We start from the raw sequence: 22368 nt of genomic DNA on the forward strand, positions 1-22368 counted from the left end.
GACAGCTTGATTTGTTGGCAGTTGGCATACAATTGACATTTGATGGATGGTGTTCTACATTGTCGGGACATTCTCCATTCCAGCTCTATCTCTCTAACTGCAGTCGGCGACCGTTGAGCCACTGCAGGCCCTTGAAGTTTTCCCCTTGGCCGGTTGCTCTAATTATCGTTATTCCAGTAGTTTCGGCGCACCATTAAAACACTTTTTAATTGAGACATTACAATGGCAATTAAGTCACAATATCTAATACAGACATTGGTTTCCGGTCCCACATCTTAATTAACCGGTATTTACGATTTAACTTTTTTTTTAAATAACATTTAAAGGTTTATTACGCATTCTACTAGATAAAGGTTCTTGAGTATCTATTATAATATTAAATGAGACATTACCTTCAGGGAAAACAGCTAAGTACTGTCTTATTGGCTATTTTGAATGGGGTCAAGAAACTCGATTTAATGAAATTTGTCATTAGTAATTCATTTTGTATTTTTTCTATAATTTGACAATTTTTATTTTCTGAACTTTAAAGAAAATTTATTTTTAATTTCGTTTCATACATCATTTTTTAATCCATTAAGCGGGTATACATATATATATATATATTTTTACTATGTCAGCGTACCATAAACATTAACTGATGCCCGTTTTATCCCACCGGCATACCAATCGCTGTAAAATCCATACGCAGATGCTGGAAATGGCAGCACATTCGTTAGTTGATGGTTTAAGTAAGAAGTCGGCACTTTATCCACAATAACATCATGCTGAAAGATACTTATTATAGAATAGATAGAAGGTTTTTGGGAGGACTTACATCATATGGGCAGCTGTGGTTCATGTTCGAATAGGGAGCAAAGAGGTTAAATATGAATGAGGCGACTGGGGAATATTTTTGGTTTTTTATGAACTTGCATCCATCAACAGTGATATTGTAAAGAAAAGGTTTGTATCCGTTAAGCCGTTGATATAAAGCAGCATTAACCTGAAATTTGAATGATTTTTAGTTTTTGGCATGCCTCTAATCAAAGTCCATTTCATACTTTAATTTTCCATATAGGCACCTTGTGTAAATTAACTTTCAAGGATCCGTATTTGTAAGTCCTATTCACAGACTTTATGTAGCAATACTCGAAAGAAGAAAATGACTCGTCCATGGAAGTGCAAACCACATTCGTTAGCTCAAAACTTGCTAAGTTCTTAGGATATAAACAATACACAAAATTTTATAAGTTTATTAATAATCCATACGCACATCATAAACGATTAAGAAGAGCAAAAAAAGCAAACAATAGACAAAGAACTTCCGAAACAGTGTGAGTGCGAAAAAGTACTGATCAAAATATAAATTCGATTTTATATTTTATATAAATTTTAGTCATGTTAAACTCATTAATATCACATTAATAAAATGTTCATGAATAATGAATAATATTCCAAAGCATTGAACACAATAATGATGTGAATATACTATTTTATAATCTGATTATTAAAGGGAGAAGAATACCTGTGAAAAGATATACCTATTTATTATTATATAAAAATATTTTTTAATTTTTTTATAATTTTTTGAGTATTCTTCTGATGGTGTACAAAACGTTTTATTATTAACTATTACGAAATGATCCATAAAATACCGATTTTTTTTGATGTAGCTAAAATTATATGGTCTCCATGGTCCAAAAACCCAGGTAATGTTTGATTTTAAATTATTTAGATAAATTTTAAAAAACTTTTTTATTGGTGTTTTGGTGGTTTTCCACCCATTTTTTAAGGTAAGCCTTGACAAGTATGATTCATATTCGAATAGGGACCAAGGAGGTTAAAAATGAATGAGGCGATTGGAGAATGTTTTCTATTTTTCATCAACCTGCAGACGTTCATATAACGCAAAATTGATCTAAACTTGTCCTATTTTTAGTGTCAGAATGTCTTTAATTAAATTGATTTCATAATTTAACTTTCCTAATGGGCACCTTGTGTAGATTAACTGTCAGGGATCCGTATTTGTAGGTTCGATTAACGGTTTTTAGAAAGCAATACTCGAATGAACAGACTGATTCGTCCATGAAAGTGCAATTAACATTTGTAAACTCGAAAGCGGAGTATGCCTATGAAGAAATAAGCAAGGAGTTCGATAACTTAATACTTTTTTAGAGCACTTACATTTTGGACCATCGAAAAGAACAGTAGAGCCGGAGCGAACACAGATATTTGGCAACACATTGCGAGCGGTGAATATCACTCAAAAGCACTGAATTCAGTAATGTTATATTATGAAGTTTAATGTTTACTCACTCGTTGAAAAGTAATTGTTTTTTATAATGACAAATACGGTCATTATATTTGTTATATTTAAAGGGTAGAAGATTTATTGAAAAAAAAGTCGATATGTCAATTATATATTCTATATATTCTATCTACTATAGAAAAATATGGATTCATGCACTCACAAAAACTAGAATATATATTGGTTATTATACCCGTTACTCGTAGAGTTAAAGGGTATACTAGATTCGTTGAAAAGTATGTAACAGGTAGAAGGAAGCTTTTCCGACCCTATAAAGTATATGTATTCTTCATCAAGATCAATAGGGAAATCGATCAAGCCATGTCCGTCTGTCCTTCCGTCTGTCCGTCTATCCGTCTGTCCGTATGAATGCTGAAATCTCAAGAACTAAAAGAGATACAGAGTTGAGATTAAGCAGGCATATTCTTGAGTCCATACTTATCATTTGCATTTTTTTTCAGCATCTTGCCACGCCCACCATAACGCCCATTTTAAACTAATTACACGCAGATTATTAAAAATGGATTATTATTGGTCTATAGTAAAACAGCACAAATTATATGAAATTTACTTTTTTTAATAGATTTTATATGTAACATAAACTAACAAAATAATAAGCCAAAACTGTTTCAAAGATGTTAATAACAATATTGTTTTTTTATTCGGCGAATAGCTTTTAAAATAGTATGCTCTTTAATTATAATGTTAAATATTTAAATTGCGCGGAAACGATTTAAGAGCTTAGCTTTTCCAAAATGGTTAATATTTGAAAGCTATTCAAAATAATTCACGTATCCCACACGAGTATATGGCTTAAATGTTCAGAGTTTAGAGCAAATGAAACCCTGTTTTCTGGGATTAATTAACAAATCTTTTGCCCCAACTTCATGCAGTACTTGTCAGCCCTGACTGCTTGATTTCTTCGAAAGGCAGGCTAATGGCTAGAAAAGTGGGCACATTTACATAACAGTCTGAAAGAAATTCAGAACAAGTAACGAACCAGCGAAACATGAAACAAAAAGTTAACAAACAGAACTCTGACACTCTGAAAAAGGGATATTCGAGAAGAAAGTCACATTCAAATCCCGATAAAATGAATAATGCATACAATTTCCATATACCCTAGCCAATAGTATATAAAAAGTTTATAAAATATTTAATATTTTCTACTTCAAGACCCTTGATAATAATACTTTTCATGCGTTATGGTGATAGTATTTTTCAAAATCTTAAAACAAAATAAATAAAATAACAGGAGACTCAATTTTAAGAACTCTAAAAACCGTTAACATCTAGAAGAACTATAAAAATAATGATATTTCCTGGAATTATAATTTACATATATCCTTGTTCTTAACCCATATCTGATCACAGCTGTCTAAGCCTTTTGCATTTGTAATTATTTATGCAAAAATTCTTGCCAAACAAACTTAATTTAGTTAAATGTTTGAGTTCAGGCAGGCGCTCGTTGATTAACGGACTGGAACTGGAACTGGAAATGGGTTGCCACGCCCCCCAGGGTAAGCAAATAACAATGAGGGGGCTGGATGGTTGAAGGGGCCACCTTTCTTCATCCGTGCAATTCATTTACTTTGCTGTTGTTAACTCTGGGTGTTTGAGTTTGCCACTCGAACTTGCGTGTAAACATGCATGATTAAGCTGCCAGCAAGAATGCGAGTAAGGGCTCAAATTAGCATAGGGCAGCATAAAAGCCGAGAAATGTGAATTAGGATATAACCTCAATGGAAATGGGTCTTCCTTTAATGTTACTTTAAGAAAGATATACATTTTATTAGAATTTTAATGCATTTTCCTTCATTTTAAGACTAAAAATTTCAGCTAAAAGTTGAAAGTTCGACGATTCCGCTTTAATATTGTAACTAAATAAATTAATAAAAAATAAAAAGAATATTTTAATGTCAGTTTATCTAAATTTCAGCCCAAATACAGTCAAAAGTTCGTGGCATTTAGGAGAAGAAAATATATTGATCCTTCCAAAAAATAGCCAAAGAATGCAGTCATGATAGAGATGATGATGATGCCAAGAAACATTCCAGACTGAGACATATAAGAAGAATTTAAAGGGAAAACGACGGCGAGAAGCTTCCACTCAGCGCATTGCATTGCAAAGTGAACTCCACTTACACGGAGTAAATAAATAAAAAGGATGCCCGAACCGAGCTCACAATTTATGGATGCACTTGGCAGCGAAAGGACAATGCCAGGAACAATGGAAAAATACAAAAATAAGACACAAAAAAAAAAAAAAGAATATTGATGGAGGAGAAAGCCAAACGTAGACAAATGTAAAATAATACGTGACAATAATGCTGCCAATGGCAGTGTTGATTAGGCTGCTTTATTTATGGACCGCTTTCCGTTGCGACATCTGATCCACATCCACATCCTCATACACAACCATATCCTTTTCTGGGATTCTCGTCGATTCCCTGAGATGACCGAATTCGTATCCGTTACTGTGGGTTGTCCAATCGTTGGTAAATTCATTGAGCTGCCGCAATCCGGACTTGATCTGCAGGTTTTTGTGGCCCAACTTGCTCTTTGGGCCTAATGAACCGAATAGTCCTCTAAGCGAATGTGTGTGTGTGTGTATGTGTTAGCCGAGTAAATATTATTTGATGCTGTGTCGAAAGCCATTTCCAGGTGGTATGTGTTTATGCATAAAATATTTACAAAGTTTCGTGTCTCCGTGTGGTTTTCGCCGAGTCCAATTTGCCCAAATGCAGAAGTAACATTTGAGGCGAGCTTGTGTGGCAATTCGTTTCCTTCTCTTTTCCTTTTTCTTTTTTTTTTTTTTTTTTGACTCTTATTATTCCAAGTTTATTTAGGAGCTGGAATCTGGCAGAGGCATGAAGGCGGTGGTGGGCATGGAACACCACATCAAAGCATAGCACGTGGCACGCATGAGTGGCAATGGCAAAAAGTACAGCGGCAGGAGCAGCTGGAGAAGCATCTGAAGCCAAGGCAGCCCCAATTGCATTGCCATTGCCCCGAGTTGACCACAAAACATGCGCCCGGCTACGAAAAACCAAGCCAACACAAGCCTGGCCAAAAAAGAAAACACGCCAAACGGAACAAGGCTAAAGAAAAGCTGCACTGGAAATTTGGAAGCTAATAAAATGGAATTGAAATTTTAAAAGTCTTTTATGTAAGGATCAAAATGATTTCCAATATATGTACTTTAGAAAGAAGGATTTTAAGGAATGCAATTATTAATATTTTATATAAAAAACTCTTTTAATCAAATTTGAACTTGTATGCATTTGTAAAAGAGAACATTTTAATTTAACTTTCATTTATTGCAAGTTCTCACTCATTTTTTTCTCACTGTACTGCAACAACAGTAACTGAGCGGTAAATCAACTGCTGACCAGTGTACGGCTGCAGTTACGTATGTGAATTTGTAATCTAAACTTTTATACTCGTTGACTCGTTGCCTCGTTTTTCCATCAGCGGCGAACAGGAAACGGAAATTGCTGCTGTTGGCCCGTTGACAAAAACACGACACTAGCACCTCAAGTTGCCAGGAACTTTCAACTTGATTTTCCGAGCCACTGCAACAACAATAACAACAGCACTAACACTAACAACAACAACAACAACAACAATGATGATGGCCAGGACATTATGCGACTGGCAATTGCTTACGGTTTTGTTGTCCTGTTGTCGGCCAACTGAATGTGTCCATGATTGCGATTGCAGGTAAGAGAGGTTGCAGAGGTAGAAGGCGATCGTGTTGTTCCTGTTTTTGTGAGCCCATTTGACCATTGGGCCATTGATTAAGCGTGGCCAAAGCTGGATGGGATTTTCCGCCCGCTCTTTTGGCCACGTTCACTCAATCAAAGCAAACTAAAAGTTTGTGCTACGGTTTTAACCTCCAGTTTGCATTCTTTATGAGTGTTTCTGCCTGCCACTTTTTGTTGCATGCTCTGCATTTCTCTTTTCTTTTTTTTTTTTTTATTTTTGTTTGCAGCCTTTGAATGTTTAATGCAAATTGATTTATCCTCTTCTGTTTTTATTTTCTTTTACCATTTTTTAAGCAATGCCAACTTTTACTTAAGCGAATTTGCAAAACGGCTTTAAGTTACAATTAAGCCCGCTGGGAAGGAAGAGCGTTCGCTGGCAACTTGTTAACTGATTTTACATCCCACCTTTGGTTCTACCAGCTACCAGTTACCAGTTGCCAGTTGGCTGCACATTTGCGATGGCTCACGAAAATTTTTAACTTAAATTACTTTTCGTAATAACTTTATTTTGTAATTTACGTAAGTAGAAGTAACATTTATGCAGCTGCATAAACCGCCAACGAAAGTAGCTGACAAACTATGACGGCGCACGTAAAAAACTTCGAGCAGAAGCCTTTGCGAATTTCCCGGAAAATTTTTTGCAGGTAACGAAAAGGGAGGGACGCTGCTCATGGTGAAAAACCCCAAGCGGGGGTTGCCTTTCATTCGGCCTTGGTCCGCAAAAACTTGATGCCACTCAGCTAGATAATTTGCATACGGAAATGGTTGCGCTCTTTGATGGTTTTCCACGATCTTTGGGAATCTATAGGCGACGCCACCTGTCCGGAAATGGTTAGTAATCCCTCCTAGTGCAGCTTCAATGCCAAAAAAAAAACGAAAAACAAAAAAAAACTCCAATGGCATTTTAAATTTTTAATACAGCACTTGCCCGAAGGGAAAATGAGAGGAGCGCCCGGGCACGTTGTTTTTCTTTCGTCTGCGTAATGAGGAAAAGTTTCGCTACATGCAATTTGCTCTTGTTCCCTATTCTCAGTTCTCAGTTTTCTCATGTTTTTGTTTTTTTGTTTGTTGCTGTTTTTGTTGTTGTTACTGCTGGTCTACTTGTCCTTGCAAAATGCCATTTGCATTTGGCAAAAGCACAGCCATAACGGCGAGAAGAAAGCAACACACTTACCTCAATAGTCAAACAAAAACAAAGCAAAAGTGCGGCATACTTTGTGGCGCTTGGCATGCCAAACATGTGCCCCCCATTTCGGTCCTCCGGCTGACATACAAATCATTTTGCCGAGTACCGAATGTCGAGTGGGGAGCCATAATGCAACTGGAATGAATGCCTCCAGGAGCACTGTAAAAAAGCCTATTCTGAACTCTGGTTTCTTCTCCTCGAAATCATAAAGAAGAAACCATTATAAAAGCAAGCTATTAAAAGTTGAAGTCAAAAGGTGTCAAAAATGGATAAACATAAATCAAAATATTGCACAATTTATTGGATAGTTTTAATAGTTCTTAAGTAAAGTTAATCCTATAAAATGTCTTAAGAAATTCAGCAAAAAACTACAAGTAGAGGCGAGTTTCAATTTAACACCCATGTCTGTCCGTCTTTTTTTTTGGAACGTATTCCTTTTTCAGTCTCTCACTTAGATCTTCTTAAGAAACACATTCAATGTTTCTACAACCCGATAAGATATTTGTCACATTTACATATTAATTGCTTTGACCACCGGCAAATTTAACCATTGCGCCAGCAATCGCTTTGACAACTAATCAATAAATCAGAGACACTTGGCCGGGTCTTATCAATCAAAATCTTACAAGGATGGTGGATCCGAAGATCCCAAGTGTGGGCAACAATTATGCGGAACGGCAGAGAGCGGCTCAAGAGGCACTCAGCCGGGGCTGAAGGACTCAAAGGAGCAGGAGCTTCCAGCTGGCAAAACCAAACAAAGGGCTGCATCGAATGGCAAAGGGAATCCGCAGGAGCAGTAGATAGAGAAGAAGCAAATGCAGCAAAAGCGTAACCAGAGTGAAAAGTGTAAAATGCAAAATCTCATTGATGATTGAATGCAGAAGCAGGAGCAGGAGGCGGAGCAGGCTCCTCGGCACTTTTTTTGTGCGACGCTTTGTCTCAGTCTCAATAACGAAATGCAAATACGGCAAAAAGCGAAAGCAAACACACAAATACGCATGAGAAGAGGAGCGACTAGAAGAGCCGGAGAGTGGAAAAGTGGCAGGACGGTAGGAAAGCAGGATGGCAGGACCAAAGCAAATCGAATGGTATGGAGGCGAACGGAAAGCTGCCAAGTGCCCGGCAAAGAAATTTGCAAAAAAAAAAAGGCGGGCTAAAAAATGGTTTCGATAAACCCGGAATATACCAATGCCCTAACATAGATATAAAAGATTTAAGCAACTCTATTAATCACTTGGTATTTGATGAAGAAAGTGCTCTTAATTAATAATAAATATTTAATATTCTTAATATTAAATAAACAAAAGAAATAAGTTAACATTTTTGTCTAAAAAAAACTCTTTAACAATATTATTATTATTATTATTTTACGAACTAAACTGAGATTTGTGGTATATAAAATATCAAAAACATATTATTTCTTTCTATCCCATATCAATAAAACAAACTTATTCCCTAAACCCTTCAAGTTAGTAGAATTTAAACTGTTTCGTATGATGCTGGCTATCAGATGCTGCAACACGAGGGCATAACTTTTCGCCGACCAAGTTCATAACCATGTCAGGAGACTTCCATCCCCAGAGTAAATAAAATAAAAACACTACAAAAAAATGAGGAGTGAGTGGGATTTCGATTGCGAGAGAGAAGAGTGTGTGAGTGAGATGGCAATCGGCAATGGGGCTTCCCGCATGGCAAAGAAAATGGCGTTAGCTGCAGCGCATAGAATTGCAAATTCAATTTCAATTCAATTGAGCATGTGTTTGCAACGGCACATCCATATGCTCCTAAGTTTCCATCTGCAACTGTGTGAGTGCGATATGTATGGATGTGTGGATTGAGTGACGGCATGGTTGCGTATGCGTGATATATTGTGTTGCGTTGTGTTGTATTTGAGGCATTGTTGCGCTCTTACTGCTCCGCTTGTTGCATTGTCACTTATGGGCTGAAAGCGATACGAGATCTACAACGGCTTTGTCAATAATCAAACTCGATTTAAATCGAACTTCTCGCATTTGCCATGCACGGAATGCCCAGAGATATTTTCCATGATTCTCGAATGGTTTTTATTAAATTACACGCTATGTAAATAATTCCCGGCCGTCTGTCATTAGGCCGCTGACAATTAATGCCAATCGCAGCTCATTAAAATTCAAATCATCCAATTCTCCCCATCTCCTGTCATTTGTCCATTTGCCATTATAAACATTTTTGCGCCAAATGTTAATTAGATTTGAATTTTGGAATATTTTCCCAGGACCAAAAGCAAATAAAACGCTAAAACAATGGCCAATGGCCGATGGCCGAGGACGACAGTGGGCTTGCATAAAATGCAAACACAAATCGACAAATATTATTTTTATGTGCTTCCAATGATAATCATTTCGCCGAGCCATCAAAACTGACAGCCCCAAAAATCGCGATCGAAATGGCTGTGTGGTAAATGGGAAAATGTGGAAATGGGCTTAGGTGGCGTATGCGTAATATGGTATAATCAAATTAAAATTAACAAAAACTCTCATGATTGCAAATTAGTTGCCGAGAATGGGCGTTAAATTGAAATTGCTATCGATTCATTGATGGTTTTTAGGTCGAACGAAATACATATTGATTTGAGGGTCGAAAAATTTATTAGCTGTTAAACGGAAAATGGAAAATGGGGAGAAAAAAAGTGCTAGCTGCACAGCGAGTTTACCCCTTCTTCACTGATTGCCGACTCTTTTGCCAAAAACGGATCAAAAGTTAAATTCCTGTTTGACTTTTCATTCGAAAAATTGGATTTTGCATTTAGCCTGCCGAGGATGCCGAGGAAAAGTTTGCGCCCATCAGCAGACTGGGGGATAAGCCGCTCACAGAAATGCAAGCCAATGCAATGCTCAACGAAAATAGGAAAAAACTTTTTTAGTTCCACAACTAATTTATCAAATTTCAGAGATTTTGTTCGTGCTATCTGTTTGAGTTTGCCCACTCGCTTTCGACTTGGCTTACAGATTACAGAGGCCGAAACAATGGCCATAATAATTTCAATTATTTAAGTGACAGCAGCGGCAACGTCAGCGGCTAAACTAAGCCTGCTAAATGCATAAACAAATCCGGTTGTCAATTTGCTAATTGCTGTGGTCTTGCCTTTTAATTGCCGCCACAATTCCGTTTTCCGCAAAAATAGAAATAAAAATAAAAACCAGCCTGACAAAAATTCCAATAAAAATCCAAAGCCAGCAGCAAAAAAAAATAAAAGCAGGAAAAATGTTGGGTGTGGATTCCTGCCCTCTGGCCTTGCTGGCACAATTGAAGCGTGTTATTAGCTGTAATTGTTATAAAGCCCTTTTAATTGGGTGTCTGATAAAGTTGAGCCGAAAAGAAAGCCCAAGTGTTGGCCTCCAGAGATCCTAGCCCCAGCATTCACCTTAATGAAAAAAGGGCTTTTGTGAATCCATTAAAGTAATAGAAGGAGGCGTTAGGAGTTAGAGACACGGCCGGCTTAGCAATTTCTTTTTGCTTTGGTTTGATAAAACTTTCTTGCAAAGTATTTTTCACACGCGCACCACACTGCGTATGCGTAATCTTAGGTAACCGCAAAATGAAAAAAAAAAGAAACACGCAGGCGGGGCTGGGTATTTGTTTTTCCAAGAAGAACATTTTGTTTTAAGCATCTTGTTAGCATGGTTTCATCGTGTGGCTTAATTAATTTTCAATGTATTTGTGGGTTGAAAAAAAGAGAACATTTCCGAAACCAGCAAAACAGTCTGCCAAAGCGTGGCAACGTGCCCGAGCATAAAACGCCGCTAATCCACTTTCAATTAAGTACAGAAGGAACTCACACACACACACAACTAAGTGGAGGAGTCCAACAAAGGAATTCATTTGAATTTACAGCGACCATTAGTAAGGGATATTCGTTCATTTTTAAAATTAATCAAACATACTATTGTTAGAAAAGATATTTATATAGATTTTATATTGAGCTTATAAATCGAAGCTTTACTACAACTTTGATTTATAGAATACATTCTATGCTACTAAATATATATTACAAGAAGAAACGCTTTGATCGAGCGTCGCGATTATAAGATACCCGTTTCTCTTTTACACAATTTTAAAATATTCATTTTGCTAGTTGAAACAAAGGAAAAAGCAGGCTTTACGACCCATATTTCTTCATAAATAGCGAAATAATTTTCAATTTAAAATATATTTGGTAAATCGCTAGATATAAACTAGAAATGTTATACAAGTTAAAACGAAGACACACATTCAAAAAGTTCCAGAGGTTATATCGATTTTAGTTTCTCAGGATTGGTGGGCGTTATGGTGGGCTTGGTAGAATGCTGAAATAAACTTGCGTAGGAAACTCGAGAATCTGCATGCTTAATCTCAGTTCCTGAGGTCTCAGGGTTCATACGGCCAGAGGGGCATGGCTTAATCGACTCGCCTATTGATCCTGATCAAGAATATATATACTTTATAGGGTCAAAAACGATTCCTTCTGCCTTTTATATACTTTTCAACGAATACAATATACTCTTTTACTCTGCGAGTAACCGGCATAAAAACCCATCAAGCGGCAACTATTAATGGTACAACGAACAGTTTTTGTTTTACTTTTATTGTCTTAATGATGCCTTAATTTAGCATGAAGTCATTTCAATAGTATTTAAAAAAATATTCATTGCGATTTTCCAAAATCTCCTTCAAACAAAGAAGTGACGTTTGTATCAAACTGCAATTTCCCGTCAAAGAACATTCTTATTGCCAGCATATATATGCCAGACGGAAACGGTAGGAGTAACAGTTCGAGCTTTAGAACAGACTTTCTTTCAACGATCAACTAAACAGCTCAAATTTAAAAAGCAATCAATTGAAAAATTTTAATACTTTGAAATTTAGCATTTGAACAATTAAAAATATAATATTTACAATATATTCTACAAAAATATGTATATTATATTTTTTACTCCATTGAATATTTTCTATGAAAACGATTTATTTTTTATAGATCCCAAAATTATAGCGCTTGATCACTTCGTCAGATCTTCTCGAATACTCCTCCTTCCTCTCCTCGTTCCTCGTGTAGACGTTTTTGTCTTCTTTCTCTGATTTTCTCCTCTTTGTCTTTTTAGTCATCGTCGTTTCTACTTCTTTCTCCAGCTCGACGTTAACTTTTTAGATCTCATTTTTTATACACTTCCATTTTGTCTTATTATTTCTTTTTCGAAATATCTTCCTCAAACAAAAAGCTGACGTTTGTATCGAACTGCAGCTTCTTGTGAAAAAACCATCTTATGGCCAGCATATATTGGCCAGATGGAAACGGTAGAAGTAACAGTTCGGGCTTCAGATAAAATCCTTGGACAATCTGTGGTCCCTATTAATATGTTTATTTCAAAACGTTGTTTATCAAAAAGATAATGAATCGATGATAACTTACCACATAGGGACACGTGTGGTTAAGATTGCTGAATGGTTCAAAGAGGCTGTAGATTATTTTTGCGACAGGATTGTATTTTCCTCTCATGAAACGACAGGCATCAACTTTGGTGTCAAACAGCCAAGGCTTGTAGCCATTTTCTCTTTTATACACTTTACCATGAGCTTCTATTTCATATGCTGGATATAGAAATGTTCCGTTCATATTAAGTATAACCTTGTTTCGACTTATGGCCTTCAGGCGACAATTATGGAGTACAACCCAAGATTTATTATAGCTTTCACATACAAAGTTTGTCATCTTAAAAACAACCGCCCCCTAAAAAATCTTTCTGAAAATTTAGTTAAAAATTTAAATACTTCATGAACCTACACTGAACTCTGTTAAAATCAATCCAACGACCGCACAAATGACTAAACTGCACCGCATACTGGAAGCTTTTGAAAGATAGCCCAATTTGAACAACCAAATGGTATGCAGAAACTTAAAAAGTCATTAAGCGACCATACTTATAAAGTTTTTATAATGACTTAATTTTGCATTTAAAAATTAAGAAGATAATCTAAAAGTGACCAATCATATACGTGTGGTGTTTGAGTCTCCAATGAAATCATTTTAATACTGTAATGATATGTGAATTTCGGCATAAAATAAGTTGCCCACTTTAATTATACCCGTAAATATATTCTTGATTAGGATCATTAGCGAAGTCGATCAAGCCATGCCCGTCTGTCTCTCTGTCTCTGCGTATGAACGCGGAAATCTCAGAAACTATAAGATACAAAGTTGGGATTAAGCATGGATATTCTTGAGTTCTATAAGCAGCTTTCTGCCATGCCCACTATAACGCCCACTAATCATGAAAAACTAAAATCGCTTAGTTTCCCAGGAACTGTTAGTGATATAAAGGGATAAAGCATTTATAATTTTGAAATTCCAGCACATCATTAGGTACCATTATCCGACCACGCCCACTCTTACGCTCACATAGCTCGAAATATAAAAAATCATTAGGCAGCTAAAATTTAAAACTCAACAATCTTGCAGGTCATTATACTGATCAATAATCTAGCACATAGTTGGTGTTAAAAGGTTAGAACAAAATTTTAACTTTACCGTATTTAGATATTCACAACCTTTTGTTGCAAACTTTTAGGCATATTGTATAAGAGCTATAGGTACTTTTAAATTTTATCTGCCAAATTCGTCTAGAAGCAACATTTAAAAACTTTAAAATCAAATTAGCTACCAGGGATTATGGCAGACACCCAAAATTTGGTATGAATTAACCATTTCTTGGCGAGCGTTCAAGAGAGAGAGAGAGAACCAGATGCTGCGGTCAGACATTTTCCCCGCCGCGGACTGAGCTCAAGACAAATGATGATGCATAAATAACGCGCCGATAATCCCGGTTAAAAGCTCTAACATTTGTTTGGATTTGCCTGTCGCTTTCCAATATTTGCTTTATACACATAATTTTTAGCTATTATTTTTGTAGAACTGCCACTCGGCTGGTGGTTAATGTCGCTCGATTTTGTCAGCCAAGATGAATGGCCATCGATTTGTTATCGATGTCTGGCGGAGCGGTTTATTAATATGCCCAGACCACAAGGTGAAGGGATTTTCGATGGGCTAGATGATGGTTTAACGATAGAAAACGAAGTGTTGCCCACATTTCAAACCCAAATCGGGCAGGATTGGTAAAGGTGCTCCATAATCGTTTGCGGACGTGTAGTTGTCATCAATGCAAATACCACGCAGCGCACTTGTCAGCGGCATCTACATCCACCTCCACATCCTTAACCGCATCCTCCGCAAAATCCACAACCTCGTCCTCCACGATGGTAACATCGATGGCGTCGCATGATTGATCAAGTGCGTGCGTGCCAGGGACAGTGTCAAGCTGCTAGCTTCACTAAGAGAAAAGTTTTAAGAAATTAACATTAAAACTAAAATATTTACATCTTAAAAAGTATTACTATTCCTTTAATAAGAGAAAAAAGTTACTGATTTAATGTTAGAATGTTAAAATGATAAAAATTAAATTAGTAAATAAAAATAGGTAGCAAAGCCATAGCTGCTGGGACTAGCTGTAGAGACTTATCTCCCTAGTGTAAGGATGCAGCGGGATGTTCCAAGGAAGAACTCGTTGCCAAACCATTTTTCTGACATTTAGTTGACAGGGCAAATTTTTGTTTGCCCGTAATGTACCTCCAACATGGTCCCGGACATCAGGTTCCTTCCCCCCTTGTTCGTATTTCCCTGATCCATTCACAACTCTCGTAAGTGCGACGGCAGGCATGTGAGTGCTTAAAAAGCATTTGAGGATGAGTTTTGTGGATAAGGATGTGGACGAGAAAGAGGCCAGGATACTCGACAGAGCTGATTTGACATTTATCACTGCACTGGCGACTTTCGATTTTCCGCTGGCCGCCAGGAGCGGGATTTGTCATTGATGGAGTCGTTTGAGGCATGCCAAACGCACTTTGGCGGCAGTGCGAAATTTTAATGAAAACTGTCAGCGAATATGGCACTGTTCATGGGAGTCTTTCTGCGTGTGTGTGTGTGTGTGTGTGTTTGGGAATCCCCTGGAATGGAATTGGATGGAATTGGAGACCCAGAACCCTGGCCAATGTGATAATCCAATTGGCAGGCACTGTGGCAGTGGCCGTGCGATTGCGGATGTGTGTGCCACTGTGGCAAAGCCCGGCCTTGTCTAATGTAATTCGTGATTCAGCATAAACTGCCGGCTGGCACGCCCACTACGCCCCCAATGGATTTATTGGCAAGCCCTAAAAGTTGCGCATGCACCGTGAGAAATACGTCAAATATTAACTGATTTTTAAACGTTGTTATCTAAATATAAATTGTCTATGTAATTTTTAAAATTGGAGATTGATCTGTATTTTTAGCACTTATTTTGTAGTATAATTTCTGAGTTAAGATAGACCCTTTAATGACTATGCTTACCTTACTTTTTCTAGGTGTGATTGAAGCTAAAACTAGAATAGGATACTGGGATTCAGAAAGGGGCTCAGTCTGGGCACGGTGCTGGGTGCTGGTGCTGGGATACTATCAAACGTTCGGATAGGCCAATTGCCAATTGTCAGATACAATTTATTCCCGCTCCCCTAGATCCTGCCACGGCTGCACTAAATGCGAATTGAAAATAAAATATTACACAGAGATTGCAGCAGCAGCAGCAGCAGCAGAAGTGGCAGAGGGGATGTGGGGCATGGAGTTCAAAGGACAACGAGGTGGCGGCTGTGGAGTTGTGAGAGGTGGTGTGTAGGTAGTTAAAGGAGTATGAGTAGGACAAGCAAGGGAAAGCAGCACCGAAGACAAACAAACATCCAATGCAGCAAACAGTAACACGATTATGCCCATGGCCATGAGCGGAGACAGGGACGACGATCATCAGGACCAAAAGGAATCGTAAAACAAAAGCGCCAGATAGTTTTGCAGCCCCCGAATGTCTGCCTCGCTGCTCTATAGCTTCTGATTCTCTGGTCCTGATTCCGATTCCGATTCTGCGTCTGCTCCAGCTTTTCCTCTTGCTATTGCTTTTGCTGCTGTCGGTGATTGTGGGCGCCATTGGAGGCAGCGCCAATCGATTGTGTGCATTTTTTCGGTGGCGTTAAGTGTTGGCTCTCGGGAAAATCAGAGGGGAAAAAGTGTTCCTGCTCCTGCTGCTGCTGTCGTCGTCCTGATAGCGAGCACAGACAGACTGCACCAGCAATTTCAGAGAGCCGCGGGGAACACGGACGAAACGCAGTAGCGTCATCGATGGCTGTGCTGTTTGTTGGGGAAAGCACATTAGAGTGGGTCTAAGACCTGTATAGATTTTAAAATATGCAAAAAATATTTAAAAAACTTAAAAATTAATAAAAACTAGTCAAAAATTGGGTAAAATAAATTTTACTTAATTTTAGAAATAAATAATAAATGTGTAAGTCCACCCAAAAACAAATCATGTCACATGGGGGATAGGGAGAGATGAGGATACGAGTGCAGCAGAGTGCAGTGACACCTTGAGGCGCTGTTGGCAAACTATAGAAATCACATAAACGCCACACCCCCAACTCCCGCAGCCTGCCACCCGGAAAAGTCCAGGTCCTAGCCCGCATATCCAGAATCAAAAAAAAGGAAAACCAAAGCATAAGTATGGAAAAAGGGGCACCTAGGACGAGATCAGGGACAGCCCACATGCATTGGCCGTGGAAAAGAAAATGCAACGTTAAAATGCATAAATCCGTGGGATTTAAAGATTTCGTTGGAATTTGTGATTTCTCGCATTCGCTTTTTATTTTTGTACGTTTCGCTTGCGGCTTGGTGCACTTTCTTTTTGTTTTACGTTCCGCCCCCTACTTTTTTCGGTGTGGTTATGTGTGTGTCTTTGGGGCGTGACTGGATTTACGCGTTGTTCTTCATGGAAAGAGAGAAAAAAAGGGTCCTTTTTGGGTGGCTGGTAGAGCCATTTCCAATTCCCCGCTTTGACTGTTTAACACGCGCAATCAGCAACGCTACAAATTTCATATGACATTTTAAGTTGTTTTGCATTGCCACGCCCCTTTACCGTTGTTCCCGCCGCCCCCCGCTAAAAATGCCATTCGATTCCCAGCGATTTGCTTTCAGCGGCAAAAATCCTCGACAGCGCTTTGTGCATTGCATTTCAGTGACTTTGGGGCATAATATTTCCACGCTCGATTCGCATTTCCACTTGCCATTGTTGCCATTTTGCAGTTTGAACTTTATTATTCTTTTTTGATACTTTTCTTTTTTTTTTTTAGTTTTTTGCTTAGCTCCCAGCTCAAATGCAGATTTTCACTTTTTACCGAGGTTTTGGCACTAAAATTCTGTTTTAGCTTATTGCGTGTTGCAAGTCGTATGTTCCACATTTTCGGTTGCACGTTGAAATTTGTATATGTGGCAGCATTTTATGTGCCCAGCAGCCAACCGCATAAGTGAATCTAATTAATTAGCGAATTTTGTGAATACAAAAAACTGCAAGTCTAATTGCAAAATCGTGTATCGGGAATTAATTGATTTCAATACGAATTTACTCTAACGAACGTGGACGTCTCGAGGGCACAGGATATCAGTTCGAAGCTTTCAGCATCAATAACAATATATATAAAATAAATAGTTTACAATTATTTTCACTCAATTAGCGAACAATAGAAAAACTTTTAAATGCATGATGATAGCTAGAATGGAAAAAATGTTGTAAACTTTTATGCATTTCACTGTTTTAAAATGTAAAGTCTGAAAGCAAAGTATTCGATAATAATGTACTCTTTAATTTAGAGAACTATTTAAATAAATAAGCCCAAACAACATTCCACAGTTTGATTATCTATAGGAATATTTTAACAATTTGTATTCACTTTATAAATAACTAATAAAATACCATTCAGTACTGAGTCTTTCTAGGTTTGCATTGTGACTTAGATATTATTCCTTTAAGTTCGGATTATTGGGTTGGTTTTCATGCGGACATGTCCGGCTGCTTTCCCCTTATAAGCTACGTGATTTAATGAACTGTTGATTTGGCAAATGCGCGATCCGGGATGGCAGCGTACATATTGACTAACTTCCCTTCTTCAGCACCCATCTGTCTGCCATTCCGCTCATATTTGACTTTTGTGCTATGCGTTTCAAACAGTTTTTCAATGTGACAGGAAGGGCGGGCAAAAGTGCGTGCGCTGAGAAAAACTCATATCAGGTTAATAAGGTATAAAAAAAACTTTGAATAAATATAAAAATCAACTGTTTAAGCAACAAAACTTATTAAATTTATTTTAATTTAATTTAATAGTTGTGCAAAATTTTTTTTATTTTTGTTAATAGCTTTTCATATAAAAAATATAATAGATTTAATCAGAAAAATTAAAGAGTAATCAGAAGCCATCATAAACCTTTAATGTCCATTTACAAGCTTTTCTTTCAGTGTAATAAAAGTGGGTTGTGGGTGGCTAACAGCCAGAGCAGCACGAAATTATTTAACATGTAAATCAAGGCAGCGGCAGAAGCGAAAAATCTAACAGAGCTCAGTGCGAAACTTTTTTAATTTCAAAGCAAATAGCGGAGGGGATTTTTCGTGGAGTGAAGGCAGGGGGTGGGGGGAGGTTGTCGTAGGGCGGGAGTTTTGGGTCAGCTGGATGGATGGGCGTGGTGCTTGTGGAGATTATGAGGCGGTGGCAGTGGCGAAATCGCGATGATTATAGTCACGTACTTGTCACCCCGCCCACCGCTGAGTTGTAATTACACATGTGTGCATGTGTTAGTACAGTATCTATATAATGGGTGAGTGTATGTGTGTGTGTGTGTGTGCGTGTAGGTTGGCAAATATTGACGCTCAACTTTTATTTACGCACACAAATGTTCAAGTTTCCAACAAAAGATAAATATGAAGTATTCTAAATCGTTGCCATGCCGAGCTCGTACTTCCTATCCCACCAAAAAACCTAACCACCCGCCTCTACCCGCCCAGTATTCCCCACTTGGTACTCAGTGCCATTTACTCATTTAACTGACAGTTAAAATTACAAACGCTTATCATGTACCAGAATCATATCATACGGAATAATTTATTATGCCCAACGCTTAATGTAATTCCCGAGCAGCGAAATTTTCGCTTCACATGGTGAATGGGAGTTGGGTTGAGTTGGCTCCTGATACTGGGGGAGGGGGGATATATAGAGATATGTAAGGCTATAGACTGGGCTGGGCTGGGGTGTGCTGCTGGTTAACTGACTGGTTTTGTCTTTGGGATAGATGGAATAAAGTGCGCAACATACAAAATGAATGTGTGCGCGCACAGACACACAGACTCAGACATAGTTTTATTTGCTCAGCTTGCCTTCTTTCATTCGAGACCCTCGCGTAATAGACATCCTCTTATATATACATATATATAGATATATATATGGAGTATATAGAATGGGTGTGCGTTGGTTTATGCTCTGCACCCCGAGGTTAATTAAGATTTTGCCATGCATTTGTTTGAACAAATGGTGTTTGTGCTCCAATCCAGCCGAGTCAGCGAAATGAAAAAGTTTTATTAGTTGTAATCCCTAATTAAATTAAAACTGTTCCCTCTAATTAAATGCGGGCTGAATGCGTGATATATGATGAATTAGATTATTAGGGACTCTTGCCCTTAATCATTGGCGAAAAAAATTAAGAGAATTAAGGGATTAAACTATATTTACTAGGTGATAATTGTTTAAAATTTTAAACGGGAAAGAAGCTTTGGGTAACATGAAATATTTAAACTTACAGCATTCTTTCTCTTCCATAAAACCGTTTTGAAACAATTTACATTTAATGAAAAACCAAACCTTTTTGAAGTCTGCTGTTAATTGGAAACAGAAATAATCTGGAGAATCATCAGAGCGAAAATAAAATTACATATTTATTCGAAAAAAAAAACGGAATAAATATTTGATTAACCCCAATTCAAAGTGATTTAGCCGTTCGAGTGCTCTTCACGAATGTATTTGGACCTATGTATATATGGGCAAGGCATTTCACTTAATTCATTAATTATATGCAAGCTATTTTCATTAATATGTTGATATATTCTCGCTCGGCGGCACTGGGGCATAAATAATTTCCGATTAATTCAATTTTGTGCACAGTCTGCCTTTATTCAATGGTAATAAAAAATAACTGAATAAACAATTGAGTTTGTAAATAATAAATTATCATTCTCCTATAGGAAGAAAGGCAAAATCAATTGCGTTTTTTTAAATGCAAAATATATTCTTTATTTTTACAAGAATATTTAGAAGATTTCTGAAGGTTTTACTAATATAAAGATTTCAATATTTTGATTTATATTTCAAATATTTATTTACATTTACTTGTTTCTATTTTTATATTTTTTGATTAAGCTTAGTAAAAGCCTAACATTTAGCTTAAACAATCTAAGCAGCCTCATCCTTTCGCGTGTATACGCCCATAACAAGGGAGTAACCTGGCTTAAAAGGCTCTAATGAGATCATTTCAGTGGGCTCCAAATGGTTCTTTTTTAAAAGCTCTCTCTCAGCGGCAACTGCCTCCTTATTGGACATCCCATTGCTACCAGCAACCGAATGCATAAAGGTCAAAAAGTTACCTCCTGATACCAGGTAATGTCTAGCATTTAGCATCAGGGAGCGAGCCTGATCTGCCTGCGGTAAATCAGAGATAATAACATCAATGCAGGCTGGAACCTCAAAGCGATATTTATATGGCATGGTGGCATCATCGATGACAGGTACGATATTTAAACGACCATTCGCGAGAGTTGTTAACTGACGACCCGCCCACGGACCCTGCTCCACGGCATACACCATTCCAGATTCACCCACAATATCCGAGATATGGGATACCGATCGACCAAAGCCAGCTCCCAAGTAAAGGACTTTCGAACCACTACGCAAATGTAAATCACTGGCACCACTCATGATCCCAGCTGCCAGTTTGGATTGAAAGGGAGACCAGGCACGGAACTCACTGCGTTTTCCCCGGAAATCCGATTTAATTCGATGCTCTCCATAGTCATCTGTATTGGTGCTTATGTTTCGGGTTAACAATAGGATGGCATCAAAGCGATTGCGTGATAAAAATACTCCGAAATGGCGATGTGATTCGATGCGGTAGGAGTTTTCAACATTCTCGTATATCTGGCTCTCCAACTTGACCTCCTGAACCTGAATCTCATCTTGATATTTGGTTTCATTATCCCAATCAGTTTGAAGCTGTTCTTCATCTTCTGATTCAATGCCCTTTGAGATGTCGGCTTCTAGGTTCTTTGGTTGCTTAATGGAGCTCTGGATCGGACTCTTAGCTGAAGTGTTTTTAGCTTTTTCGACGGAGTTCTTGGAGGTGTTTTTCGATGGTTCAGCATGAGAAGATCTTCCATTACCTCCTCCACTACGAGGCTTTTTTGAGCGGGCTTGACGCTTGGATTTCTTGCTCATCGTATTGATTCTTTCTTTTTTGAAATATTCGAAAACGATTTATAACCAAATGGGTAGACTAATCAAAATTTGATTTGGATCTCAAAGGTTGCGATTCAGACTGCCCCAAATGAATTTTTAGTTTTTGATTCTAATGGCATTTATCAAGCTAAGATCAAATACCTAATCATTAAAATTATAAAGAATTTTTTCAAATAATATAACCTCAATATTTTTACTAACTTTAAGCATTTATCTTTCAAGATCCCTTAAAACCGTTGAATTTCACAATTATTTGAATAAGTAATCGCTATTTCAAGTATTTCCCATTACTGAATATGCATAAATGGTAATCACTATAAATTCTATTCATAACTCATCCTTATGGCTCCGTTTTTTTTTTGTATGCGAATAATAATTAATTTTATTCTCCGCCCGCGGGAACCTCAGAGGGAAAATGCCCCGCGAGAACAGCATAGAGGGTGGTTTGTACTGAGTTGGGTGGTGGGACAAAGGTCAGTCGATTCGCCGCGTCTAGAAAGTGTGCCCACAAATGCTGCACATAATTTAACAAAGTGAACTGCACCGCACTAGTGGCAGTAACAACAATAACAACAATAACAACAACAACAACGACATCATGGGCAATAATAATGGCCCAGAACAGGGCAAAAACAAGAACACCTAACGAAACAACAGCAGGCAGCAACATTTCGACTTCATTTTGTTGTGGTTTTCTTTTGGCGCTCGCT

The 22368-nt window shown here is 37.7% G+C and overlaps 3 protein-coding genes across 3 annotated transcripts; all 3 read right to left on the reverse strand.

Annotated features, from left to right (window-relative positions):
* Positions 1-611: 611 nt before the first annotated feature.
* Positions 612-12364, reverse strand: LOC108116804. Its single transcript, XM_041818953.1, has 4 exons — positions 12263-12364; positions 1044-1199; positions 818-985; positions 612-767 (listed from the first exon to the last, which is right to left on the reverse strand). Exons 1-4 carry the CDS (start codon positions 12362-12364, stop codon positions 612-614), a joined length of 582 nt encoding a protein of 193 aa, XP_041674887.1.
* A 76-nt stretch (positions 12365-12440) lies between these two features.
* Positions 12441-13097, reverse strand: LOC108116803. Its single transcript, XM_017228851.2, has 3 exons — positions 13041-13097; positions 12669-12986; positions 12441-12605 (listed from the first exon to the last, which is right to left on the reverse strand). The coding sequence occupies exons 1-3, from the start codon at positions 13095-13097 to the stop codon at positions 12441-12443; spliced, it is 540 nt and encodes a 179-aa protein (XP_017084340.2).
* Positions 13098-19991: 6894 nt separating this feature from the next.
* LOC108116832 (rRNA 2'-O-methyltransferase fibrillarin) lies at positions 19992-22109 on the reverse strand. Its single transcript, XM_017228883.2, has one exon. The coding sequence runs from the start codon at positions 21635-21637 to the stop codon at positions 20600-20602; it is 1038 nt and encodes a 345-aa protein (XP_017084372.2). The 5' UTR covers positions 21638-22109; the 3' UTR covers positions 19992-20599.
* Positions 22110-22368: the final 259 nt, after the last annotated feature.

Source organism: Drosophila eugracilis, unplaced genomic scaffold (assembly GCF_018153835.1).
Source record: "Drosophila eugracilis isolate 14026-0451.02 unplaced genomic scaffold, ASM1815383v1 contig_415, whole genome shotgun sequence".
Classification (NCBI taxonomy): domain Eukaryota; kingdom Metazoa; phylum Arthropoda; class Insecta; order Diptera; family Drosophilidae; genus Drosophila; species Drosophila eugracilis.